Here is a 27,420-nt window from a genome sequence, read left to right as displayed (position 1 = left end):
GAAGGAAGGTGGACTGTGATAGAATGTGACACCCGGTATTCTCCTTTGTCCCTGTGCCCACACGCCCGGGCATCCGGGATAGGAGGTAAGTGCCCAGACTCTGTAGGCCCATAATCTTGTCTGTGCCATCCCTCCCCAGAGACTGGCCCTGCCATCCAGGCAAGACCTTGCCTTCACTAAGCTCTCGCTTTCCTCCTTGTAAGGCAGGAATAAAAATGAACAAACAAGAAATGGGCTGAAATCATGACTCACACAACATGTTTCAGCTCAGCATGAAAGAAAGTCTTGCAGCCTGCAGAGCTGCCCCACAATAGAACAGTTTGGGGGTGATCTTCCTGGCAGTAAAATTATCAGGCAGTAGGTTGGTCTGCTTGCTTGCTTATCTGTGTGGTTGATTGTTCATTTGCTCTCAATTGGAGAATAATGTAATAAAGAAGCTAGTTGCAAAAGCAAGCGCCATGAGTCACAGAGCAACACGGCTCTGAACTAACGTTACTGGGTCTTGATTCTTCCCCAAGCATGGGTGGTTACCAGAGACTGGAGGCCAGGCTGCTTCTTGGGAAGTGTGGTCTTCAGCAGCAGGATGGTGATCCTAATCTCACTCTCTCTCATCCCTCCTGTCTCTTGTTGATGGATCCTAAGCAGCAGACAGAGCCCCAGGGAGCCACACAGAGGAACCCCACAGGACATACAGCAGGTAGAAGAGAATGCCAGGGTGGATGGATAGAATCAACCTCCCATGTTTCAGGATTCTCTCCCACAGCGATGTGCAGGGCTCCGACTACTAACCACAGGGCCTAACACTAGCTCAGAGATACCACTGTGACTCGGGAATGTCTCCCTCACCCTCACACCCACTCAGACTCAAGGCCCTAGCCCTTGCTTCTTAAATCAGTTATTGCAAGATAATAGGCACATTTCATTAGCTCCAATAGACAGGAGACCTGTCACCCCCAATGTGAGCCAAGCACAGCACATTTCTCTCCTTCTAGAAAACTCCCCCTGTCTTTATAATCAGCTCCCTTCCCCACTCTCAGTCTCTGGAAGCCTCCCTTCCCTTCTCAGTCCAGGCACTGTTTGTGAAAAGTGTGGTTAATTCACAGCTTTAAAATCAGTAATTACCTAAAATAATGCCCCAGCTCTAAGGGATGAAGTGCTGAGAAAACATTAAGATATGCTTTAGTATTTAAAGCTCCTGGAACAGCAGAGTCTCACCTATGGGGGTGCAGTTCCTCTGGCACCATCCGTCTGTCTGTCTGTCACTTGTTTTGGTTTTTATTTATCATCAGCCAGGACCTCACCTAGGCTAGGCCAACTAGCTAGGGAGTTCCGGGGACCTGCCCATTGATTACAAGTGTGTACCGTGATTGGATTTTTCTTTTCTGTTTTTAAAACATGAGTTCTGAGGATGGGACTCTGAGTGCGTCTTGGAGTTTCTTGTGTGCTTCCTTAGGTGTAGCAGCCACTGCCTTAGGACAGTAGTGTCACATCACAGGTTGATATTCTTCCTTATCTCACAGGTCACTTTCTTTGTGTATGTGTTTTCAAGCATTACGCAACTCTCTTCCTTGTCAAGGTCACTAGCCCTATTACATTCATGCCATGACAACAACCCCATCCTCATTTGTTGTAAGTAACATTTCCATGACATTCTCATGTCTCCGCTGTATCCTTCTTTCTGTTTCCACAATGGGATTCCTGGGGAATCAGTTACAGACAGGTCAGTGCTGCAGGATAGGACTGACGCCCAGGCCCCACTCAGGTATCCAGTTTCCTCACTGTCTGGTCAACATGGATTTTTGTGTGAAATCTTGGGTCACTGATATCAGTGGAAAATGTGAGTCACAGGTGACTCTGAGACCCAAAGTAGATAGCAGATCTTCATTCTGGGGGTTTTATATGCTATCTTTTCTCCCTCTCTCTTTGTTTCCAAGATTCTCACCCAAGCCAGGCATAGGTATATACTATATACATGGTAGAATAGTATATACCCATGTATATATAGTATATACATATGTATATACCCATGTATATAGTATATACCCATGTATATAGATATACCCATACCCAGATAGATAGATAGATAGATAGATAGATAGATAGATAGATAGATAGATATACTAGGATATAGTATATATACTATAGGACATGGTATACTACTATACTATAGTATACTATATAGTATACTAGTATAGTATAGTAGAGTAGAGTAGAGTAGAGTAGAGTATAATATAGTATAGTATAATAAGATATAGTATACTACTATAATCCCAGCAATCAAGAGCTAGTATAAGACAGTGAGTTTGAAGGCAGCCTGAGCTGCATATCCAGACATTGTCTCAACAAATTCAAATTAAAAACATCTCTCCTTAAAAGTCATTATTTAAGGAAGCCTTTGACACTCGCACTAGACCGGCACCTTAGTTATACGTCTTCCTGTAGCCTGCGGTCATGTCCACAGTCACATCTAAATCACTGTGACACCGAATGGTGCCTATCAATCTTCACCACTGGGTGGCAAGCACCATGGAGAAAGAACCTGTTCCCATCAAGCTGTGCTGTCAGCACAACCTCTTATGTCCAGGATCGGCATGTGTCTGGCCAAAGTTTCTTGGAAGAATGATAGAAGGAAAAACACTGAGGCTAGAACCAGCAGACACCAGACAGGGTTGGAGGGAAAGAATAGAGGTCCCAAAGCTTTTCATGCATCTAAGATCCAGGGTCTAGATCACATGAGAGTGAAAGATGCCTGCTGGAATGGGGATGAAGGAGGGACTAGAAGAGTGGGACCAGAGGTGGCTCTGTGGGACCAGCGGGCTCTGTGCCTTAGTCTGTTCCTGGTTACTGTGCAATTTTATGCAAGAACTCTGCTCTTGATGGACCTTTTTCTCCCTGCCTGTGAATGCAGTTAGCAAGCTATTCTGGGGATAAAGTGACTTCCTGGCACACAGTACTTACTTGTAATAGCCACTAGCAAGGACAGTCTGTCTTCTGGCACTCTGGCAGACAGGACACATTGGATCACAGGGCCAAGCAGCTCCTGAGTATGGAAATGTCCCAAGAAAGACAGACTCAAGTTTACGGGTGCATTTACTTTTAATAACAGCAACCCAGACAATCAAGCCCCGTGGGGAGGCAGCACAGGAATGGTGGACAGGAAGCAGTCACAGCTGCAGGAAGCAGTCGTCACAGCTGCATCTCAGGATGCTCCAGCAACTTCCCCCAGTGAATGTGAAAAAGCTGTGGGTTTACAAATTTCTGAAGTTCTTGGAAAGAATTTTTTCCTTCAGTCTTGTTTTTAATCTCAGAGTCACTACTGTGTGTTCAAATAATTTAAAGTCCACTTACACAGTGGAGACTGGTCTCACTGTGACATTTGTAATGGTAAAGTCAGTTCTGTCAGAGTGTCACATGGAGTGCCAAGGCCTAGGACAGGGCTTGGAAGGGGAGCTCAGCCACTCTTCACAGCAGGCAGCAGAGAAGAATGGGGAAGAGGGAAGCAGTGGTTATAAGCACACAGTGCTCTTTCTTCTACTCTGTTTTCTCATCTCAGTAAAATAGCAAGGCCATATTCAGCCTGTCCTTCTAAGGACAGCAATACTGTCCTCTGGTCAAAGCGGACTTCTTGTCCATTGGACCTGCATCCCAGGCCTCTGCATTTAAAATCAGTATTGATTTCCTCCTTTTCCCTCTCCTTCTCCCTCTCCCTCTCCCTCTCCCTCTCCCTCTTTCTCCCCCTCCCCCTCTCCCTCTCCCTCTCTCTCTCTCTCTCTCTCTCTCTCTCTCTCTCTCTCTCTCTCTCTCTCTCTCTCTCTCTCTCTCTCTGTGTGTGTGTGTTTGAGGGGATGTGCACACATATGTATGGGTATGTAAGCACATGGGGGTCTGAAGACAATCTTAGGTGTTCTTCCTCAGGCACCATCCATCTTTTTTTGAGGTAGCTTTTCTCACTGGTCTAGGACTCATCAAAGCAAGCCTTGGTACCCAGCAAGCCCACAGGAGCTTTCCATCTCTACCTGCTCAATGCTGAAATGACAAGAAATGGCTTTTTTTATTTTTTTATTTTTTTTTATAGGGTGAGTTCTAGGAATCAAATTGCGATCCTTATGCTTCAAAGCAAGCACTTGATGAGTCATCTCCCAGCTTTCCTCTTTGGTAATTTATCAATTGATATCTAAATGGTCTTTTGAGCCGTGGATGAGACAACTTCTGCAAAAGGCCTAGTCTAGCCCAAAGCCCAGCAAGGCTTTGAGTGCATCCTCACCTCACTGTCCTGCAGCTGGGGCTCTAGAGTTTCAACCCTCTCGGGTTCCATACCCTAGGAGCATCTCTGGCTTCTGGTAATCTGGGATTAGTAAACAGATCATCCCGCACTCAGTGAGGAGGAGGAGGAGCTGACCCATCGCTTCATTGTGTCCTCCTGGGCTGGCAAAGCCGGATGTGCAGTTTAATGCCTTAGAGTCATCCAGGGGTTTCTGGAGAGCCAGATGTGCTAGAACTACGGGCAATATGAGGTGGCTGTTAGCACTATGGTACTAGGCTTCGAACCTCATCTCTGTGGGGTCCCCCGGGAGACACTAGTTCATTCTAGTCAGGAAGTTCTGCTCAAACTTCCACAAGAGGTGGAGCTTGCCAATCAAGGAAGACACTGAGAGAGAAGATATAAATGGATTTCTGGAGGAAGGACTAAGCATACAGAGGCAGGAGGTAGCAGATAACACTAGTCATTTGTAAGGGAGTGTTTGCCTGTCCTTTCCCGTGTTTACCTCATTGAGTCTCAATCTCTTGCACCAAAGGACTCTGGGTATAGAGTTATAAAAGTCAAGGTGACTGCAGGTGGATCCCATTGCCTAACCCAGTGAAGGAGAAGCCTACTAGGCAGGAGAAGCCTACTAAGCAGGAGAAGCCTACTAGGCAGGAGAAGCCTACTAGGCAGGAGAAGCCTACTAGGCAAATGTATTCCAAGCCTTGCCTTTGTGAGAGGTCTGTCAGGCGATCACCTTGTGCAGCATTCCTTGCACAAGTGTAGTTAGCAAAGACATTTGCTGAGGTAGAAATTGAGGCTGAAGTTGTTAAATCACTCATTCAGCTGTGACATGTAGTAGTCTAGAGAGCTGGGTCTAGAAACCAGGAGTCATAACTCCATAGAGCCCACTTCTGAGGACACCCCCAATGCCCCACTCCTGAGTACACAGTACACAAGGAACTTTTGCCTTCCTGTGTGGGAATTTCCCATAAGCCATTGCCAGACACCTCAGAGTGCTGGACCTGATGAAACAGCCAGAAGCAGTTCTCAGGAGCTGTGAGTACAGCATGTAACCACACAGCTAGAGGTACAGCTCCAAATGATTTGCATTTGACCTTCTCAACAATCCCAACCAGTCATGAGATAGGCGCTGGTTTATCGTCACTTCCAATTTTCAGATGGAAATGAGTCCTACCTACCTTGCTAAGGGAGGGTGATGTCTGGTGCTCTTTTCCCGGGCTGCCATCTTCCATCTGGTGTCTGGACTTGGCTAAGGGTGGGAGGACATGGGCTCCCTCATCTCACCTGAGCTGTATATAGAGAGGACTTTCTCGAAGAAGAGAAGAGCTGCATTTATTACGGAATGAGCCAGAGTGAGTGTCTGTCGTAGGTAGGGTGTTTTGAAAACGTGCTTTATAACCTCAGTGCTTCAGGCTTGAACAAATGAGGGTGAGCAGGAGTGCTAGGAGCTGTTGGCAGGCCTTGGGACTGACCACCACTTGTTCAGCAGCAGCACCTGAGGGACTCTGGTCCTGCTGCTTCCCAGGCTTAGCAGGTTCTTGTAAGTTATCACCATCAACTTCTCCTAGGAAGAAAGGTCTTCCTGTTAGTATATGGCAGGAGGCTAGATCTTGATGCCCCTTTGTCAGACCGAAGCTTTTGTTCACACCTTCCAATGGAGGAAGGAGAACAAATGTCTCATTGCTTGTGTCCTGGTCCACACACTATCACACATCCCAAATGTTATCCATCAAACCTCCCATAGGATGCTACAGTCAAACCTTCCATAGGATGCTACAGTCAAACCTTCCATAGGATACTACAGTCAAACCTTCCATAGGATGCTACAGTCAAACCTTCCATAGGATGCTACAGTCAAACCTCCCATAGGATGCTACAGTCAAACCTCCCATAGGATGCTGCAGTCAAATCCCCCTTCCATAGAATACTGCAGTGAGACCCTGCTCCTCTGTTCTGTGTGTCTCAGTCAGTGTGTGTCTCTATATGAGTGTACACAATGGCATACAACGGTGCATGCAGCAAGAATGTTAAGAGAAGATGGTAGGAGGGGACAGGCCTTCAGTGAAAATTTGGGAGTAAATACCATTTTCTTCTTCTGACAACCACAGAGTCTCCTGTGCCGCCTTGTGTCTCCTAACTATCCTCTAAGGCATAAGATCTATTGAGTCCATTAGTGTTGCACAGACACCTAATCATGTGGGTCTGAGACCCTGTTGACAGTTTCACATAGAAAATTTTCCATCCATCTGTGTACTAAACATAGACTGTATCAAATTAGAATATTTGAGTGCTTTCATTTTATTAACCGCTAAGCAATGTGATAATGACTGTTTGCAATAAATTTTAAAGAACCCTCATGAAATTTAATCTGTACGAGAAGCCAGAGGACAGGTTTTGATCACTTTGATTGATGCAGGGGAGAGTAACCAAGGATCAGAGTGGCTGCATGACTAACCTGCTGTTGCCCAACTAACCCAGAGCTGTCCACCATGCCACTCCACTGAGCATGAATCTGGCAGGGAAGGGGGAAAGGAAGCACAAATGTACACCATCAGGGCAGTGCTGGGGAGAAGTGCAGAGCAATGGTAAGCGCCAGGGGAGGCGTCCCATTTGCCTGGAAAAAGCCTCAAGGGAAGGGGAGATATTGGAAGTAACCCTTAAAAAAACAGTAAAATTGTTGGGTGATGGTGGTAGCACATGCCTTCAATCTAAGGACTTGAGAGGCAGTGGCAGGTGGGTCTCTGTGAGTTTGAGGCCAACCTAATCTACAAAGTGAGCTCCAGGACAGTCGGGGATACAGAGAGAGAAACCTTTGTCTTGAAAAACCAAAGAAGAAACGGGGGAGTTGATGAGGCGGTAGCTGTTCTATGCAAAGATCAAAAGCATGGGTTTTGACTGGATGGGTGTGCTGAGGCACGTGGAAGACACAAAGTGAGACTTCTACGCAGGGAGAAGAAACAAGCTCAGCAGACACAACATTACCTCAAGTGCCTGTTCTCAGGGAATTATGGCCAGTGAAATCTGCCAATTAAAGTTCATATAATGAAAGGATGGACCCATTTCCCCCACCTTTATCATTTCCAGATACTATATGCCTTGGGGAATTCTATGGGGTTTGTTCATTCATTCATTCATTCATTTTTAATTTTTGCTTTTTAAGACAGGGTCACAGGTAGCCCAGGCTGGCCAGGAATTTTCTGTGTCTAGACACTGGCATGGCTTCAGACTGTGGTTCTAACCATCACTGTCATCTTCACTTTCCTGGTCATCATCCCAAATCAAAGACGAAACCAAACACAGGGCTCAGTGTGTTCAGAGAACAACAGGACCTCACATCTGTCATTTTCACAGAAGGGGACAGGAAAGCAAGAGACCATGAAGATCCCAAGAGTGGGGAATGCCTAGGAGGCAGGGGAAGGCCTGGGAGAGTCTCAGGATAAGAGAGGACTTCAAAGGCTGTCCTGTGAGGTTTCATGGCCCTCATTCACAAACATCCCCCCCTTGCAGAGAGACACCACCAGTCGATAATCTGTGTGGCAGGGTCCAGGGCAAGTTGTCTGACCTCATTGCTGTCAAAAGCAAATGTTCCAGTGGGAAAAGCCCTCCGCTAGTAATAGGTGCCCAAATTAAAACTCCTTGAAAGATGGCGGGAACACTTCCTAATTGACTTTGAGCATAGGAAAAGTGAAGGATAGGTCCCATGGTTCATGTGCCAAAGGAAACCAGGATGTAGAAGCGGAACATAGCAACAGCCATCTTTTCTCTAGGCACCAGGACTAGCCAACCCCATGTTTTAACTGGATCTTTTCTAAAGGTATAGGACAGGTAGCCATAGAGTGACGGGCCATAGCTTGCATGCAGTCTTGCCTTAAGTAGATTTGCAATCAGCTTTGTAGCGCTGCTGATGCACTAGTGCAGAGAGGAATCCATCCCAGGCAATCTTTAAAGCAGCCTCTCACCCCCTGAGGAAAGGACAAGCAGTTTCCCAGACTTCACTGCTGCCCAGAGGGCAATGCTGCCTGCCCCCAGCTGAGTGGTGTGAATAGGCAGGCTGTCCCTGGGTTTCTCTGATCCCAAGGTCATTAGTAAAGCCTTGACCATAAGGCGCAGACAGGCCCTCACCAGGCTTCAACGTGTTCTCTCTGTAGGGTTGCTCACTGGCTGCTTGTTCCCTCAGCAGTGGTCTTATGAAGCACACTTTTGTTCGAATTGAGATTAAATAAGGAAGGGGGGCTGTCTGGGCTGTGCTTCCGTGGCAACAGCATGAGCAGAGCCGAGGACCCGGAGTCCCTGGGGCTCTGTCTGGGGCCATAGCAATGCTTTAGTAAATGGTGCAATTGTAAACAATTAGGAGCCCACATTTTTAAAACTACAGAATTTAATTAATAACTGTGTCTAGCTCTGCTTTGAGACACTTATTCTATAAGTGGGTTCTATACAACACCATTCTAGAAACTGGGCTATAACAATATCTGCCTTTAAAGGGTTCTTTACTCGACTTGTGGAAGTGACTTCTCCAATATTATACCATGCACAAGAGAACAATTCTTATAAGGGAGAGCTGTTATTATTTTAATAACAATCCTCACAATGCCTGTGTCCACTCTGCTTCACATCTCTGGAGCTGTCTGGGAGGGGACACAGTAGGTTTCTCTGCCGTGGGTTCCTACCCATACTGTGGGCACCAGGTTGGACTCCTTCCATTTGGGAAGGTGGAGCCTGTTGGGACAACTAGCTCTAAGAATGACGCTCCATCTCCCACGGGTTTCTTTGTGACCTTGGCACAGTTTTTTAATAGAAAGCACTCAGAGCTATAGTCTGAAGATATGCATTTGATTCTTGCATCCAGGCCTTTCCACCAATGCACTGGCCAAGTCTCCTCAGCTGTTCTTTGAAGGAGCTAGTACAAGCAAAACACCAGTGTAGCAACCTTCCCCATTTTCAAACAAAATCTCAGACCTCTTAACTCCCCAGGTCCTCATAGGCCTTTATTTTGCTTCTTCATCACGAACCCTGATGCACCACAAAAACAGTCAGGATGGTGTTAACCCCACTGCAGTGCGCACCGTGCCCACCTGACTACCGTCTACCTACTTGAAGGTTGGTCCTGGTGCCTTAGCATAGATGGTATCACCTTATGGATAAGAAAACTGTGGCCACAGTAAAGGAAGTTCTCCCACAGCTAGCACATCATCCCTGGAGAAGCAGCCATGTCCTAGGCCACAGAGGCCAGGCTGGCCATAGTCACATATCACTGACAGCACTCCACTGTACAATCAGCAGTTTCGGCAACTGACAGGGAAAGGCCCTATGATGAGGCTGAGGTAGGTTGAAAGGGTGGTGAGAGCAGGCCAGCCCCTGCTTTAGGAAGGCATGGAAGAGGTCTCAGTAGAGCCTGAGAGGGGAGCTTTCTTAGTCCCTTGCTGCAGTAAGAATTCCGTACCAATTAAGTTCCTGCTTCCTTTTTCTCTTCCACTTGCCTCCAGCAGTTCTCTGTGCCTCCCAGTTAAACGGGCATCCGTATTGACCATGGACTCACATGTTTGCCACGCAAAAGTGGCCTTCTCCCCTGTTCTACACAGTGCAGAAAAATGGCCTGTGATGCAAGAGTCCATTCTCTAGAAGTAGTGCATCTGTGAGTGAGGGGCCGTCGTCCTGACTGCTGCAGTCACGTTCCAGCGGGAGACAGGAGGGAAAGCAGTATATTTACTTGATTTAAAATTAGCCCCACGTAGCCACCGGTGGGATCCTGTCAGCCTGCTTTATAGCGATTCTACCCTTAAAAGCTGTTTTATCTGTTGGACAAATAACTCTCATTCTGTGCCCAGAGTCTGTCAACTCGTGGGAACAAGAGAGTGCCTGCAGCTTAAAGGGACCCGCAGATGGTGTGGCAGCGAGTCATGAGGAATATGGAGAGAGAGAGAAAAAAACAGGGCAGGCAACATAACTGGCTTAATTTCTCAGTAAGCACAGGAGCTAAGGACAGTGAGGCATCCAGCAGGAGAGGTTATGACAGCGGCCATTCATCAGGCGCCCAGCGTGTGCTAGGCACCACTCTGAGACAATTCCATGTGTTCTCTCGTTTGATCCTTTGGGATGGGCGTTATAAGTAAGCTTCATTTTGAAGAGGAGGAAGCTGAGAGTGAGTAAGGCTGAGACCTTTTGCCCAAAGTCAGGAGACTAGTCGATGACCATGCTCTGTGCTCTGGACAGACGGCACTCTGCTCTTGGCTACAATCTAGCATGTATGCCGTTTTGATCATGAAAGTTCAGATAAAAAAAGAAAGTCCCTTGAAGTATCCCAAAGAGTAGCTCCAGCTGTGCCTGCTGCAAAGCTTTGCGTTCGATTCTTTATTTCAATTTAATGTCAGCCACTGTAACTCATCAGAAGGGTGATTACTGAGAGCCTGCACTTTGAAAGCAAGATCTGGACTCAAATGTGGTTCCATCACTTACCTGTGTGCCTTTGGAGGTAACAGAGCCTTCTGAGCCTCCACTGTCCCCTGATAACCTGGTGTAACTCCTGTTGTCTAGAGCCTGACACCTGCTGTGTTAAGCGTCTTCCTTCCGCTCCATCACCTTTAGACCTATCTTACTGAGATTGACTTACAGGGCCTCTTTTTATAAGTAAAATAGAACTAACATGCATTTGGAATCTACAGAACAACATGTATCCATGAGCCTAACACAATGATTCAAACACGGTGTCCTTTTAGTCTATTCTTTTGTTGATTTTTATATGCATATACAGAAGTACATACAGAGGCAGTACATACACACAGTCAGGAAAAAAAATGCAGTTTTATGGCCTGCTTCCTTCCCCAACACTACATCTCAAAGATGGTCTTCATTGTGGCTATCATAGATGCCTGTTATAGAGGTTCCCAGGCATACAGTGCCTGTACCTTAGCCAGTGTCCCGTGTCAGGTCCCCAGGCTGCTTTCTGGTTTGTCACCTGTTACATTGCTACACATAGCTCTGTGTTACTAGGTTCTTGGTCAGAACTCTGAGTGTGGTAGCTTTATAGAAGCAGGAATATGGACTGGAAGATGATACGTTGCTGCTCTTATATAACCTTGCTTTTTCTGTCCTTATTGGTGCTGATGCAAAACATCAGTAAGAACTAGTTTATTCTGAGCCAAAATCGGTGGCCCTGACCTGAGAATAGATTCAGATGGCTCTAGTGACGTTCCATTCCAGATACAGTTAAAGGCAATCTTTATAGCCATCATACATCAATGTGTTTGCCAGATACTTTGGTGAGGACATCAGATAGGGTACAGCAAAGCGTGGTAATTTGTATAGGCCTCAGATGCTCTCTGATAACTTAGCTTTGCTGTTGGCGGAAGCCAGTGGTCTGGTTAACAGGCTATATTCCAAAGATTTACCTGATAGCTGAAAGAGTAAATCACTCACCGCAGCTAGTAGTTAATGACTATTAAAGAGACTGAAGCCAGCCCAAGGTAATTATAGCAACAGATCTACAGATTCCAACTCTCCAAAGTCATGAAGTTCTGCTTAGTTGATCTGAAGAAACTTTAGTACAGTGTGACCTTTTCAGGGAATCTTACTTTGTACTGATATTGTCATTTTTCCCTCCTTGGAAGTTTGAACACCAGTGGCTTTATTTAAACAAACAAACATGCAAACATCCTAAATGTGAGTACTAAAACAGAAAAGCAAGTGGCCAATCATGTGACCATGCTTCCTACTTTTGACATTAAAAAATTGCCACTTGGTGAGCCTGGAGAGATGGCTCAGAGGACTGACGCTGGATTCCCAGCACCCACATTAGAGCTCACAACTGTCTGTAACTCAAGGCGTAGGGCATCTGATGCCCTTTCCTGGCCTCTGATGGCACAAGGCCCACAAGGGATGCACAGACACATATGCACCCAGCAGATCCTCTCCGTTACACCCATCTCTACTGACTCCCTGGAGCTGCTCCAGCGTACAGGCAAGTGGGTGTCTGCACACAGTGGCAGTCTTTCCCCTCTACCTTGTGACAGTAGGAACTCCCCTCTCCTAGCTGGCTTAATGGCTTTGTTAATTGCCTCTTCTGGGTTGGGTGCTAGGGTGCCTTCAGTGTGTCTGAACATCAATGGAACCTTTTTTTTTTTCAAATGTCAGGACAAAGCTTGCACTTTCTGAGCCATCGCTCAGGTCTCACTGGGCAAGAAAAGGCAACAGGAAAATGTCAGCCCCAGGATCAGATGGACCAGAGCCTGGGCGATTGAACTTTCCCACCCTGACTCTTGGCTTTTAGAAATCATTAACATTTCAATGTGGGTGATCCTGTGAACCCTGCTACATCTCCACAGCCTCTCTCTCTGAACTCTTCAAGCATCTTGTCACCTTTTCATTGAATTACAAGTAGTCTAATGGGAAAACCATGCTTCTTATCTAGGTCACCCTTGGTATACTTGAACAGGGATTTGCACCTTAGTTATAAATATACAGTGCAGGGTATAATTTACATAATCCTGCAATATGCATTGTTGGGCTGCTACTCTTCATTCTTCAGAGAATGAAGAATACAATAAACGATTTATGTTATTTGAATGGTCTCCTCTATCCTTAGTGGACCAGGGAGAATCATTTATATTTTTTGGCTTCTTTTATTATGGTTGTTAACCCATGGTCTCTACTTTCAGAACTTTTGACCAAGCACTGTTTGCTGCTTTGTGCCACTTCAAAGGCAGGTGACTGTAAGGCAGAGACAGGTGACCCCATGCGCCCCCAGCCTCCAACTCCCATTTCAGCCTCTATTTTGTGGGTAGCTTTATGTTGCCTCTTTTATCTTCCACTGAAAGTGAGACATAGGAAGAGGAAGAGATTGAAGCCTGTTCACCCTTAAGCCAGCCCTGCCCGCTGTCTGGGCTTGGTAGCTCACTGTAACTTTGAGTTCTTTCAGTAACTCAACGGTCACTTTAGCTCAGCTTTCATTTCAGTACCATTATATATTCTTCAGTCGTGTTTCCCAGACCACCTTTTACATGCGCATGAGACCGAATGGTATCTGTAATGTGTTGGCCATGGACCACACTTTCAAAAGATACTGTTGTTACTTGAATGACTGTCAGGGATTAGGTGGGTGAGTGAAGCTTAAAGATTCCAAAGACCAAATCACTCACTGAGGGTGTGTGTGTGTGTGTGTGTGTGTGTGTGTGTGTGTGTGTACCTCTATCTGTCTGTCTCTGTGAATGTGTCTGTCTGTATCTGTCTGTCTGTCTCTATGTATGTATGTATGTATCTGTGTGTGTGTGTGTGTCTGTCTGTCTTTGTCTGTGTTTGTGTATCCTCTGAAGAGAACAGGCTACCTCTCTTCCCCAAGTTTTCACCCAAGACCATAAAACTCACCAAGGCAGTACAGTGATGGAGCTGAGGGTATCTTAGCCTGACTTCTATTTGGGGGCCTCAGATGGCAGGCTAAAAGTCCTTCTCATTTTGGCTTCTAGGTACAATTGCTGACTGGTCTTTTCCCTCCTCAATGCCCATGTCTGTAATTCTCACCTTCCAAAGACCCCAGTGGTTTTTATTAACATGTACTAGTCATGCATGATAATGGGCTTCAACATGATATTTGCATACGTGCATGCAATATACTTTGATCATATTTGTCCTCCTTTGTTCTTGACTGTCCCCCACTCCCACTCTTTACCTTCCTTTTCTTAGCTAGTCACCCTTTAACTTTCACATCCTTTTTTCTCCCTAATTTGTGGCCCAGACAGTTTGATTAGTCTTGCATACATATGAGTGAGAGGTTACTTACAGAAGCATGAACATCTTACCAGTGGCTACACCACAGCAGAAAATTCTTTCCCCACCAGTAGCCATTAATTGCCTATAGATCTTCAGGGGAGGGTGGAGCCTCTAAACCCCGCACCCACCCCCTGTGCTCCATGTCAGGGTATCAATCAGCTCCATGCTGTACAGGCAACCCTAGCAGCTGGAGAGTGCAAGAGTACAAAGATCATGTCATGCCCAGGAGAAGGCATTCTACAGTATCCTACCCAGTGCTCCCGGCTCCTGGATTCTTGTCGTCTGAGCTTTGGAGAGAGTGATAAAGATGTCCTATGTATAGCTGAGCATTTACAAGGCACTTATTCCCAGCACTCTGGCTAGATGACGAATCTCTGCAGTTAATTCTATGCACTGTGTAAAGAAGTGTCTCTGACCAGAGCTGCCAGCAGTGCTAACCTACAGGGACAGACATAACTATTCAGAAGGCAGTGTGACAAGCACATCATGCCCATTTAGCAAAGTAGCACCAGTACTTTCCCAGCCCAGGCCTCTGTCCTCCCTGGCCCCAGGCTTCCTGTGAGGTTTGTAGTGCAGATACGAATTCCCTCCTGACTATGAGAATTCCAGCCAGAAAGTGGTTGGTTACCCCTGGAACAGACCTGCTACTGCTGCATCAGTGGGCACCTCCTGCCTGTTAGGTTGGTAGCAAAGTATCAGCAAGGTATTTCTCAGCTCCATCTTGATGACATTGATTCTTTTCCCTATCACCATCCTCCACTGTCATTTTGGGGTGCCCTGGAGAGTCTCTGAGGAATACATCACAAGTGGTTTTAAGTGAAGCTTTGCTTTCGGAGGGACCTTTTCCACAGGTCACAGAGACTCCCTGTCACGCTCACAGCTGTGTGAGCCTCTCCAAGGAAGCAGAGCAGAAAGAATGAGGTGTCAACATTTACCTGTATACTTCCAGCCCTTCCCCCCACTGTGAACTGCCTTACCCTATTAACTTCCCCTGGGACCCTGGACTTGGGAATCAGATTTATCTCTGAGACTCTACCCTCGCACCCTACCAAACACTGTCCTGGCAGGTGTTTTTGTTTTTTGTTTTTTGTTTTTTGTTTTTGTTTGTTTGGTTTTGAAAGACTCACTTTTGTATCTTCTTAAAATTAAGAGAAAGCTCTGACAATAAAAATGTTTCTTTTCGAAGAGCTGTGAGCATTCTATTTATTCTGGAATTAGTTAATTCTTGTGACCTTTTAACAAGACAGCACTTGGCACTCTTAGATAAGATAATTGACTCTAATGGGGGAAGACGCGCTGCTCACTTAATGGTGTACATCTGAGTTGTGTGTAGTTCAGGGAAGTTCTCCATTACCTTCGGAGTTGCCAATATATAGATTACAACAGTAGGAAGGTAAGTAGAGATGTGAGCTAATTCAACCTAGGAAACAGCAGCTTCTCTCCTTGCAGGCAGGCTAACTGTCTTTTATCGCCACCATCACTCAGAAGTGGAAAGCAGGCGAAAGCACCTCCACCTTGCACAGTACTCCTGACTAAAATGTTGCTCAGTCAGTGGGAGCTGCTATTAACTCTGTCCCTGTTATTATCAACAAATCTGATGTCTGGAAAAATGCAGTACTTATGTACACTTGGCAAAGTACCTTGGCACATAGTACGCTTGGTACGCTAAATCTCGGTGTACCCTTATGACATGGTGCCCCATTGACTTGGTACCCATCCGACATGGTATCTCTCTCACAAGGCACAACTTTAACATGCTGCCCTGCTGACATGAAACCCCACTGACAGGGTATACACCTCTGATATGCAACCCTCTTGACTGGGTACACCACTTATACAGCACCCCTCTGACAGGGTACACCACTTATACAGCACCCCTCTAACTGGGTACACCACTTATACAGCACCCCTCTGACAGGGTATACACCTCTGATACAGCACCCCTCTGACAGGGTATACACCTCTGATACAGCAACCCTCTGACAGGGTATACACCTCTGATACAGCACCCCTCTGACAGGGTATACACCTCTGATACAGCACCCCTCTGACCGGGTACCTGCATGTTCCGCTGACATTTACCCCTATGGCTTTACCACGTGTAACTACCCCACTGACAGGGAATATATCTCTGACACGGGGTCCCTCTGCTATGGTATTCCTCTGATATTGTCTGGATATATGCAGTACCCCACTGGCCTGGTAGCACACCTCTGATAGAGCACCCTTCTGGTACAGCACCCCACTGTTTCAATAGAAAAGCACTGCTGGAGTATGCGTCCCCATTTCTCAGATAAGACTACTGCAGCTAGGAAACAGCAATTAGGGCTCAGAATCTTTTCTTACCTCTAGTACCACATCACAGAAACCAAAGCAAAAGAAAAAGGTCATTCTCCTCACTGTCCCAAAAATGCAACCTCCTGGCTAAAGCAACCATGTGCCTGTCCCCTACAAGATTTGAATATGTCCTGGAGTCACAGAATATGATGTGTTTGCCTGGTACCTCTACCATGTTTTGTGGCCTAAAAAGGCTACTGTAGGTCATCAAATTCACTATCTGTGGACTTATCCATAACAACTTGTTTCTCAGCATCCTGTGGGAGGGTCCTATTTCCACCTGCAGATGTAAAACCCTTGGAGGCAATCCGATATCCAGGAAGGGGTGTCTTCATATGCCAGCCTTGTGCCTTGTGAGATGGAGCTGATAAGAGACAATCTCAGACTCGGGGTGTGAGTTTTCATGTCTGGGCAGATGTGAGATCTAGACCAGCTTCTGCTTCTTCTTGTCCACTTAACTTCGTACATGTCAGTTGTCCCCTTACCTTGAAGTGATCATCTGTAACATGTGGCTACAAAGATTAACCTTTTGGGGTTGTCATGAAAGCCAAAGTATACATTGTTCTGATAGTTTTAACACAGTATGTAGCACAGAGTAAAACATCACAATCATTGTCTTATAAATATCATAATTTTAACTAACTTTCTAATTTTTTCTTTATCTATACTAAGACCTGATATTTTTGAAACCTCTCAAAATTGTGTCTAGTAGGTTGACATGAGAATTAGAAATAATGTATTCATATTACCAGATATACACAGTAGGTAGTAAATATAATTCCATGGTCATTCCTATCTCTGAAGATCGGCCCTGCCTTCCTGTGGCCATCCTTCTCAGTTACCCTGTCCTCTAGGCCAGGACCTTCTGAGAGGACATCCTAATCCATCTATCTTCACTGCTTGACTGTGTGCTCTGTCTGTCTGAATCAATACTAACTCTCCAGAGTCTGCCATAGAGGGCCTTTGAAAAATAGGGTCATCAGTGAGAGGAACGGGTGCTATAGAGAGCACGGTGTGGGATCCAGGAAGATGAATGCTTGCTACATCCGGGAGAGCCTGAGCGGGCGTCCTGGATGTGGAGTGCAGACCACTGGCCAGGTTCAAGTCTTGTTTCATTTTGGAGGAGGATTTGGGGCTTGGGTTGGGTTTGGGTGTATGTATGTATAATGCAGTACTGTGTGAGTGCCAGCACATGCATGCCCCAAGACTCCCATGGACATCAGAGGACAATTTTAAGGGGTCTGTTCTCTGCTTCCACTTTGTTAAGGCAGAGTTTCTTTTGTTGTGTTTGCCGCCGTGCATACTCCAGCCCATAGTAACCAGCTTTTGGTAACTTAAAGCACTGAACTCACGACATCAGCTTTGTGTAACAGGTGCTTTGCTCTGCCCAGTCATCTTTGTGGCCTGTGCTTTTTGTTTTTGTGAAAGGGTCTCACCAAATGGAGCAGACTGGCTTCCTAGCTCTATAGATCTCACAGCCTGCCTCCTCAGCCTCTCCCCGCCCCCGCTGGGGTTACAGATGTGTGCCACCATGTGTGCCATCAAGAGCTAAGTATTGATTCCCAAAGTGAAGTCCAGAGAGCAGTCACGCACTGCACGCCCTGATTGCAAATCTTTGTGGAAACAGCATTCACAGCCTGAATGCACACTGTATACTTCAGACAGCGTTCACTCTCTGCTGTCTCATGCCACAAAATAAAGATGTATAGAACATCTCCCTCCCACCTCAGCGCTGCACCATCCCCGTCCCTCACAGGGAGCACCCGGTGTGGAAACTGTCTTCCATATCCTTCTGACACTCAGTGCAATGTAAGGCCAAAGGCAGCATGTCAAACACATTCTTCTGCAGGTTATAGTTTTTCTTCCAGAAAAGAAAAAAAAAACATAAAAATCTTCCTCAGTCTATTTATGATCGATGCTGTTGTGTTGTGTGGCTAGATCCTGCCTAGCCTCTTATCAATGGACCAGTTTATGAAATTTCACTATTAAAATAATGCTGTAGTGAGTAACCTTGTAGGTACATCATTTATTAGATATGTGAGTACATCTGGAGGAGAAGTTTCCAGAATTGGGACCTTGGAATCCTAGGGTAAAGGGTGAATGCATTTTAAATTTTATGGCTTTTTATCACACACCCATTTATGCTCACACCAGCAAAGTGTGTGGGCGCCTGCCTCCCCTCCTCTGCCAGCACAGTATATTTTCAGCCCTTTTTATCTTTGCCAAACCATATGTGAAAACTAATATTTCAGAGTTTGACTTAGATTTCTTTCACAGTGAGTGATGTTAAGAGCCTTTCCGTATGATTAAGGGCCTTTGGTATTTCCCATTCTGTAACCTGTCTGTTCATATCCTATGCCTATTTTTCTACCGCACTGTTAGACTTGACTTATTCATGGGTGTTATTTTTACATTAACGAAATAATCCTTTGTCATACAAATTATAGTTTTCCCTCCTAGATTGTTATTTGTCTTTTAAACAAAAAGGTCAAAACCTCCTGAAACTATGATTCTCCTGATCATCCCTAACATCACCAGACTGTTAACCCCTCGAGGCAAGGTCTCAAACCTTGATCATCGCTGTGTCTTGAGCCCCTCTGCAGGGCCTGGTACTCTAAGAGATCTCTCTCCTCTGGGTGCTGTTGTTGAACTGAACTGAGGGTCTGTGTTCCCCACCCCAGCCCCCCTCTCCTTGTGGCTTGGGAGTTCCATTTCCCCCTCCAGCAGAAAAAGATGACTTTTTCCATTGCTCACTACAGCCATGCACCTGTTTGGCCTAAACTGGCACCTGCAGCCGATGGAGGGGCAGATGTATGAGATCACGGAGGACACAGCCAGCAGCTGGCCTGTGCCAACGGACGTCTCCCTGTATCCCTCAGGGGGCACTGGCTTAGAGACCCCTGACAGGAAAGGCAAAGGAGCCACAGAAGGTAGGGTTGCTGCGTTGTCCGTGTTGTGAGTCCTCTGTGTCTGCCTTTGAACGGAGGAGGCCTCCATCATACACACCCCATGTCTGACTCACAGCTCATGCTGCGTCTTCCATCCTCCACACCCCATGCCGGCCGGCAGTCCACCTGTGTCTCCATCCCCATTCCCTGTCAGTGTCAGCCGGACCCGTGCTGCTCTGCCGCATCTCATTCCATGCCTTCAAGAATGCTTTCAGGGCATTCACATTGCCAGTCAGCCATCTTTGTGTGGGGTCAGGGGGAGCACTTCTGGGGAAACCCTGTGGGATCAAGAGGTATGTGTGGGAGTGGGACATGGTAGGGGATAGTGTGCTCTGGGTAAAAGATCCTTAGACTGTATGTTTCATTGGATACATTTCAGATGATCGCCCACCCAGTGATCAAGTCACTAGTATCTCTGACCCAACTTCCTCATCTGCAGTAGTAACAATTATTGTGTACTCACTGTGTTTGCATCAAAACTTCTTACTAACATCATTTCACCTCACACTTAACCCTTACAACCCTGTGAAATGGGTATATTTAGCTATGTCGATTCTAGGTGCAAACACAAATGATCACATGGAGTGACGTGACCCAGAGGATGTCAGAACTGAGTATATGAACTCCGGTCTGGGACCTCAGGGCTCTCACCAATCCCCCATTAGTTTCCCCACCTGCTCTACCCCCATGGTGACAGGACCTCAAAGGTGATACAGATGTGAAGTCCTGTTGCACCCTGGGGCAAAGACATTCCATCCATGACAGAAATGGTGGTGATATTCTGTGTTTGACATTCTTGAGTGGGATTCATTGGGCCTATATTTTGAATTTCTCAATGGTCTTTATAACAATTTATAGATACAACTTCCCTCACTATCAGCCAAAGCTCACCAAAATTGGAACAATGTAAGCTCCCAGGCCAGGCCACCTGTCCTTCAGGCACGGTGGCCTTCCCTTCTCCTGCACCCGCTGTGATCTTTGTTGTCACTCTGCTGTTTCCCTGTCAGCAAAGTGGCCATGGCCCCTACCTTTACAACTCACACCATGTTTTTTCTTGCCTCACTTAACTCTGAGCTCATGCCTCTGTGTCCTTTCAAAGCCATTGGCTTGGTTAGAAGGGTAATGTGTGTGTACCCAGAACACCTCCTCATGACCTCTGCAATGAGGATCCTCAAGTTCAAAGTCAACTGTTGACCTGTGGACACATTTAGGGGAAGTGAAAAGAGGAGACTTCTAAAAGAACCAAACCCGAATGCTTACCCATTGTTTTGAGAGGAAAGGCCATGCCTCTTCCTTTTAAAGATTTTTAAGAACTAAAACACTGACTAACATATGCTTCTTTACCCAGTAGCAGGGAAGGGAAGAAGCTAGCATGTGGGGGCCACTGGAGAACTCAGGAGCTGCTGACTGTGATGTCAGCTTAAGCAAACCCTCTGAGCCAAGCATTCTAGGCTCCGCTTCCACTTCCTGTGGCTCAGTCAGAAAACACTAAGCCGTGGGTTCTATGTAGGGTGCATTGCAATTTGCAAGTTCTACAGGTGAAATGTGTACAAGAATCATTATTAGGCAAACTGGCACACTTCAGGGATCTGACAAAGGTGGCACTGTCCATGGTTCTGCTGGTTGCTTGCCACACGCACGCCCAGTTCATATTGTCTAGTGCCACCAGTGAAGACCCATAGAGGAACATCTGTCTTTAGGTCAGCCTGTAAAAACACACTTAAACCATCTTTATCCCTCGAGGAATTGGTAAAGGATCTCCTGTAACACAGTGCAGTTTCTTCCCACCATGGGTCTCTAACAGACATTCCTTCAGCGGGAGTAAAGTCTATCTGAAATCTTGCACTCTAATGAAATTAGTTTGTGGGTTGTTTGGGTTCTGTTTAGTTTTTCCGGAGGAGGAGGGGGTGTAGATAAGAGACAACACAAAATTACACTGCCTTATTGGCTTATTTTAATTGGAGAATTTTTGCTTAAAGGGATTATCGGCTATTACTGATGCAAATGGAAATCCTGTTTATAAGCCCCTTAAATGGAGGGCAGTATTGGAAAACAGTCAGCATCAGGAGTGATTGCTGTGGTGGGGTGGGGGAATGCATGTGGCTGAAAAGCAGAGGGGAAAGCTGCCTTCAGTCTCTGGGAGACCCCACCCCTCCACCCCAAACCAATGTCTACTCAGTTTCTGTTTTTAATTGTGATGATAAAACTCTGCTTCCTTAGACTTTACTCAGTAGTGAAATTCTTAAATGTGAGGGCACATTTCTGGCCCCTTCAGATGGTATCAGGGGAAAGAATTGATTACAGAATTAAGATTAGGGTCCCTGCAACCACGATCATGGAAGAAGCAGTATGATATGATTAAGAGAAAGGGAAAAAAAAAAGGTAGTGGTGGGGCTCAAATGTGCCTTGGAGCCACACAGCCCAAATGTGGCTCACAACCCAGCCTTGCATTTTTTCCGTTAACTCTGTTCTAGTTACTTCATCTGTTTGGCCTTAGTTTTCTCATCTGTGAAACAAAGGTGATGGTGGCACCCTTGAGAGCACGGCAGGGAGGAGCCACTTGTACAGAGTGGTCATCAGTCCCCCTGGGGCCTCTCATCTTGTCTCCCTAGTCCAGGGCCGTTCCACTTCAGAGCCGAAGATCCTAGAGACGCATCCTCATTAACATTTACCCTCATGGGTCTTCCTAAGGTTTGGGGTATTTAAAAACTATTTTTAAGATATGTTTTTTTAAGTTATATAAATTAAATAGATGATAATCCCAGTACTGTGTCTCTCATGTCTGTGAGAATGACATTAAACTATAATTGTTGCTGTATTTTTCAAAGTGGCTCTAGCCAGTTCAGGGTCATTATGGGACAGAAACCAAATGTGACAGCTTCCTCAAGCAACACCACACGGCCAGTTTGCATTCATGGGGAGGAGAAATCACCGCATAAGCAAGCTTTTCTGAAGGTTGACTCGGTGGGCTAGGGACAGCGCTTTCTTTCTGCAATGGAATAAGAATTGCTTATCAATTTGAACGACACAATTTGCTTCACACAGCCTCAGCTGGGCTCCCCGAAATGGAGCAGCTTATTTTGATAGCCAAATAAATTCCAAACAGTTGCTAAGGAAACTAAGGGATTCCTTGTGCAATCTATTGCATTGAGAATAACAAAAAAAAAAAAAATAGGTAAGGGGATTGTCACTTGATTAGACGTTTAGAACCTGAATAGATGGATCTGCTCAGGAGAGTCAAGACTGTGATTGGGATACAGGGCAATTCCAGTTCTTCCAAATCTTCCACGTTTGATGGAGTCATCCGACCATTTCAGCCATCTGACCATTCATTGAGAAATTTCTTTTATGGACATGATTGCATATTCGGACAGCGTTGCTCTAGGAAGCTTGAATCTAAATTTACAAAGATAAAGATGGTTATCGATGGAATCTGTGCTGTGAAACTGAATCATGCTATTGGAAGGGGTGGGATCTAAACGAAGCTGCTTGTACCATTTGGTGAGGCCTAGAGATACCCAGTAGTGCTACAGTCCACTTCTCATGACTGTCTTCAGACCCCAGCTACTCTGAGTCCTGCTTACAGCTTCCTAATGAATAAAAACGACCAACTTCCAAACCCTGACATACCACAAAGTTCTTAACTGGACCTTGGATCTAGCTGGCTAAATCTCGACATTCACCCCATGAACCCCACTGGACTCCCTGCTCTTTGAGAGGCCAATGCACCCCAACACCACCCAGAGTATCTCTCCAGACTTTTAATTCACCACTCGTGTATATAATCCTCTGAGAAGCCATAGTCTAAGAAGTAAAGAGGTTTCTCAAGTGACTTCATCTCTGACTGGCTTCTTAAGCATTCAGAGCCTCCTCAGCGTAGAGATGTTCTTAGTGTCATGAGAATCAACTGAACTCATGTAAATGAGGGCCCTTGACACAGCCAGAACTCATTAACCTCCACCTCACTACTGTTTCTCCTACTAATACCTGTTATCTTTCAGAATATACATGGAGAGAAGAGTTCCACACACAGGCTTTCCCCTCCACCAGTCGCTCGCCTCTTCCCTTTCCCTTCACTCCACTGGTGTATTGCACTTTGCAGTGGGACATTTTATATTCTAGTCCTCACGCTTTGTGCTCAGAATTAAAGACAAGGAATCTCATGATCCGGAAAGACAAAAGCAGGTCGGGCTCTCTCTCTCTCTCTCTCTCTCTCTCTCTCTCTCTCTCTCTCTCTCTCTCTCTCTCTCTCTCTCTCTCTCTCTCTCCCTGGCTATCTCCGGCATCTTTCCTATGAGCTAACAGTGGTAAATGCTATTCACTCTTGTCTCTCAGCCACCAGTTCACACCAATTGGTCCAGTGTGAAGAGAGTCTTTCCCTCCCACCTGGCCCACATCTTTAAACTATAAAAAATGCAATGAAAGAAAAAAAAAACCCTCTGCCACTTTATTGGGACATACACACACACACACACACACACACACACACACACACCCTTGCCTAAGAATCCTGCCTGAGTTCTGGAGGGTCTCTCTGGACCCATCCTGACCTGTAAGGCTGCCCCCCATACTATGCTTTTCTCTTTGCAAGGGAGAGAAGGAACCCTGTTGGCTAAAGTGAGGAAGGAGTCTTCCATTCTTTATTCCCACACAGGGACCATGTGAGTGCAGCCCCCTTGGCTGACTCCTCCCTCCTCTGGGAAAGCAGCCCTTGGAATCAGCAGGCTTAGGCTTCCTTCTCAGCCCTTCCTAGGCATGAAAGGTTCAGAGGGCACTGTGCTTGTGTTTGACACGCCCCCTTAGTTCTGCCTCCCTGGGAGAACTTAGAGCTGAGTGTGTGCAACTTTCTACCTGCACTATAAAAGGGTTACAGTCCTGGGCACCCACAGATCAGATAAAGAAGAATGTGAACAATTCCCTCCCATCTTAATGCTTTGTGAATCTGGGAATCGGGCTCCTCCTGTCTTTGAAGTCCCATGACTCACAGTGTGGAGGTCTGTGTGTCTTCATTTTCAAGGGGAAGGTCTGGAGCCCGTTCCTCCCATAAGGAATCAAATGCAGAGTCTCTCCTGTCTTAACGCTACAATATCCATGGTACTTGTACTGACAGCGTGCATTCTAACTTTTTTGTTGTTGGCACATTTTTAATTAAAATAACATTTAACGGTTTGAAGCTAAAAACCTGATGTTTCTGCCTAGGAGTTTATAAGGGAATGATAACATATGGAGAAGTTTAACATTTAAATTGAATTTTATTATTTAAAACAGTAAAATATTTTATGACTACAACAATGCCCTGCCAGGCTCCATTTCAGCGTCAAACATGCTTTGTAAGGAGTCTTACAAAGCAGAGCAGTGGGGCGGGGGGAGGACATTGTAATTTCCCCTCTCCAAATGCTTTTTATAAAAAGTTCCACAAACGTGTTTTCTTTGCAAATGATTTTTGTTCTCTCAGAACATCTTGGAGCATCTCTACTCACATACAAAGCCTTAGACCCAGGGTGCCCAGGGGGGTTTACTACTGACAAATACAGTGGAGCCTGTTGACTTGGTTTGGGTTTCTCGGGCTCCTAAGGGTGGTCCTCCCAGTTCCCCTGCCCCTCCTTTGGGCTCTTAAGAAGGCTAATGTCTGGCATGTGTGAGTGTGTTTAATCACCATGAAGAGGAAGTGTGGTAAGTGGCCTTCCTTCCTGGGGTTTGGTGACCCCCCCAAGAAGCACTGAGCACCCACCACCCTTATGGTTCAGGGCTGAGGGCTGGGTTAAATTTCTAAGTACGCTATAGATTTCATCTATGAACTTGAGAAGTTTCCTTAACCATTTTAACATACACTAAAAAAAAAAAAAAAAAAAAAAAGATACCCATGCCCTCTAAACCACAACAGCACTTTCAGACATGTTTCCTCCCTTCATAAAAGCCCTCTTCTTCATCTTTGTTAATCTCTAGCCAGGTTCCAAACCCAGCCCTTCACTCACATATGAAGCTTCCAATTTTCACATGAACATGAAATACCTCCCTCCACATCCATCATGCCTCCCATTACAGGGTTGGAAGTCGAATGACCACTCCTCAGTCCCTCTGTCCTTTCTACTTTATCATGTAGCCTCTCTCTCTCTCTCTCTCTCTCTCTCTCTCTCTCTCTCTCTCACACACACACACACACACACACACACACAGACAATCACAAACACAAAATTATTCTCATGTGACCACCGATTATTTTTAGGATCAAAATATATTTTAACAGGCTGCAGCATTATGCAGTAAACAGATGGCCCTTTGGGAGGACCCATACGGCTTTGGAAGAATGAATATTTTTAGCAGAACAATTTGAGCATCACTGGGGAGAAAATTCTAGACTGTCTTACTCCTGTGGAAGAGTGGGACCAGGACAGGGAGCTGGCTGCAGACCTCTGGGGCGAGAGGCCAATTGGAGCCCTAGATGTTGGGATGTTGGTTCCTTGTTGTGTGTGGCTAACCAGAATGCTCTTGTCTTCCTTTCCCTGTGTCTCGGTAGGAAAGCCAAGTAGTTTATTTCCAGAGGACAGTTTCATAGATTCTGGAGAAATCGATGTGGGGAGACGGGCTTCCCAGAAGATTCCGCCTGGAACATTCTGGAGATCTCAGGTGTTCATAGACCACCCTGTACATCTGAAGTTCAATGTGTCTCTGGGGAAAGCAGCTCTGGTTGGCATTTACGGCAGAAAAGGTCTTCCTCCTTCCCATACTCAGGTAACTGGACCCCACACATGGAGTAACCTCTTGGGTGCCTACTCACATCTTACCCCAGGCCAGAAGCCCAGCCAGCTCCTAAAGCCTGAAGGAAATTTCATGTTATTGTATAGGCTACTCATCCATTTGCCACTAACATCCTGCCTTCCAGAAGAGTGGGGTAAGGTGCCTGGATCTTTTGCAGAGAACTCTAGGACACTTCACACCTGCCTTTCTGCTACTGCACCACCTCCAAAATCCCAGGCAATATGACTCAGAGAGGAAACCACTCACTGTGATTGAGTCCTCTTGCCAGAGGCTATGCAAGCTTGGGTCCACGATTCATCCTTTTCTTGAGAGTTTCCTCACCAATAATGTGGGAAATAATAGTAACTGCCCTGCAGACTTCTCATAACAAGGAACACTCATAGAACCCTTAGCATAGGAGCTGGCACAAAATAAACAGTACTTTCCCTGCCTCTTGCATTCCTACATTTCTTCAGGATTGCATAGCTGTTTGGACACATATGCCAGAAACAGGAACTTAACCAAGTAGCTGGGAGTTTAGTTCAGGGACAATGCATGTGCTTACCATGCTGGACTCTGGATTCCATCTCTGACACCAAAAGAGAGGAAGAGGGAAGGAAAATAAAGAAATAGGATGAGGAGGAGTCATGTGTCAGAGAGAACAGAGGCCTGTGCAGCACATACCCAGTGTGTGCGCATGCACAGGTATGACAGATGATGACACACATGCTAGCTTTGGAGCTAAAGTCATCCAAACCATAAATATCCATCATCCATTCCGAGGTCATATGTAATCATTTTAGCTCCAGTATTAGCCAACAGTCAGGTCACAGAGCAATAGATGAGCCTGGTTCCTGGTGACCACAGAACCACTCCAGCCCTGGACTTCCACAGCATGGGCTTTGTTTGAGGTAGGCTAAATATCTTCCACCTACTAAAATCTAACTAGGTAGCTACTCGGGGTGAGGCAGCAGGGCGTCACCATCCTGATGTTCATACTGCATGGTGGACTCCTCTGGAGCTTCAAGCCAACAGTCTTAAGTCAATCTTTGCTCGAGTTTCACTGATGGAATTTTGAGCTAATTGAATTCAGCCCATGACTAACCCAACCCTACTCAGTGTTCCAATCCCACTCCAAATTCCTAAGATTCCCATGTGTCCTTACATAAACCTCCAGTGATCACAAAGTGGCTGGGTTATTTCTACTGAAGTACCTGCCACCAACGCATGGCTGTCTTAATGTATACATTATCAAGTAAAGGCTTCCATGTCCCAAAATTAAAGCAAAGCAAGACAATGAATAATCATTAATTTTGCCACGTTCACACGAGTTAGAAGAATATTACCATGACAACTGTAGTTCTAAGG

The 27,420-nt window shown here is 45.9% G+C and overlaps 1 protein-coding gene across 1 annotated transcript in view; it reads left to right on the top strand.

Moving 5' to 3' along the window:
* The window catches only part of Tenm4 (teneurin transmembrane protein 4), a 561,145-nt gene that overhangs the window by 365,034 nt on the left and 168,691 nt on the right, over positions 1–27,420 (top strand). The window contains 2 exon segments of the mRNA XM_052158525.1: positions 19,126–19,296; positions 25,832–26,046. Of these exon segments, the coding sequence (XP_052014485.1) occupies positions 19,126–19,296; positions 25,832–26,046 (386 nt within the window).

This window comes from Apodemus sylvaticus, chromosome 1 (assembly GCF_947179515.1).
Source record: "Apodemus sylvaticus chromosome 1, mApoSyl1.1, whole genome shotgun sequence".
Taxonomy (NCBI): Eukaryota; Metazoa; Chordata; class Mammalia; order Rodentia; family Muridae; genus Apodemus; species Apodemus sylvaticus.
Note: the sequence above shows the minus strand (reverse complement) of the source record. Positions and strands in the feature narration are given on the sequence as shown.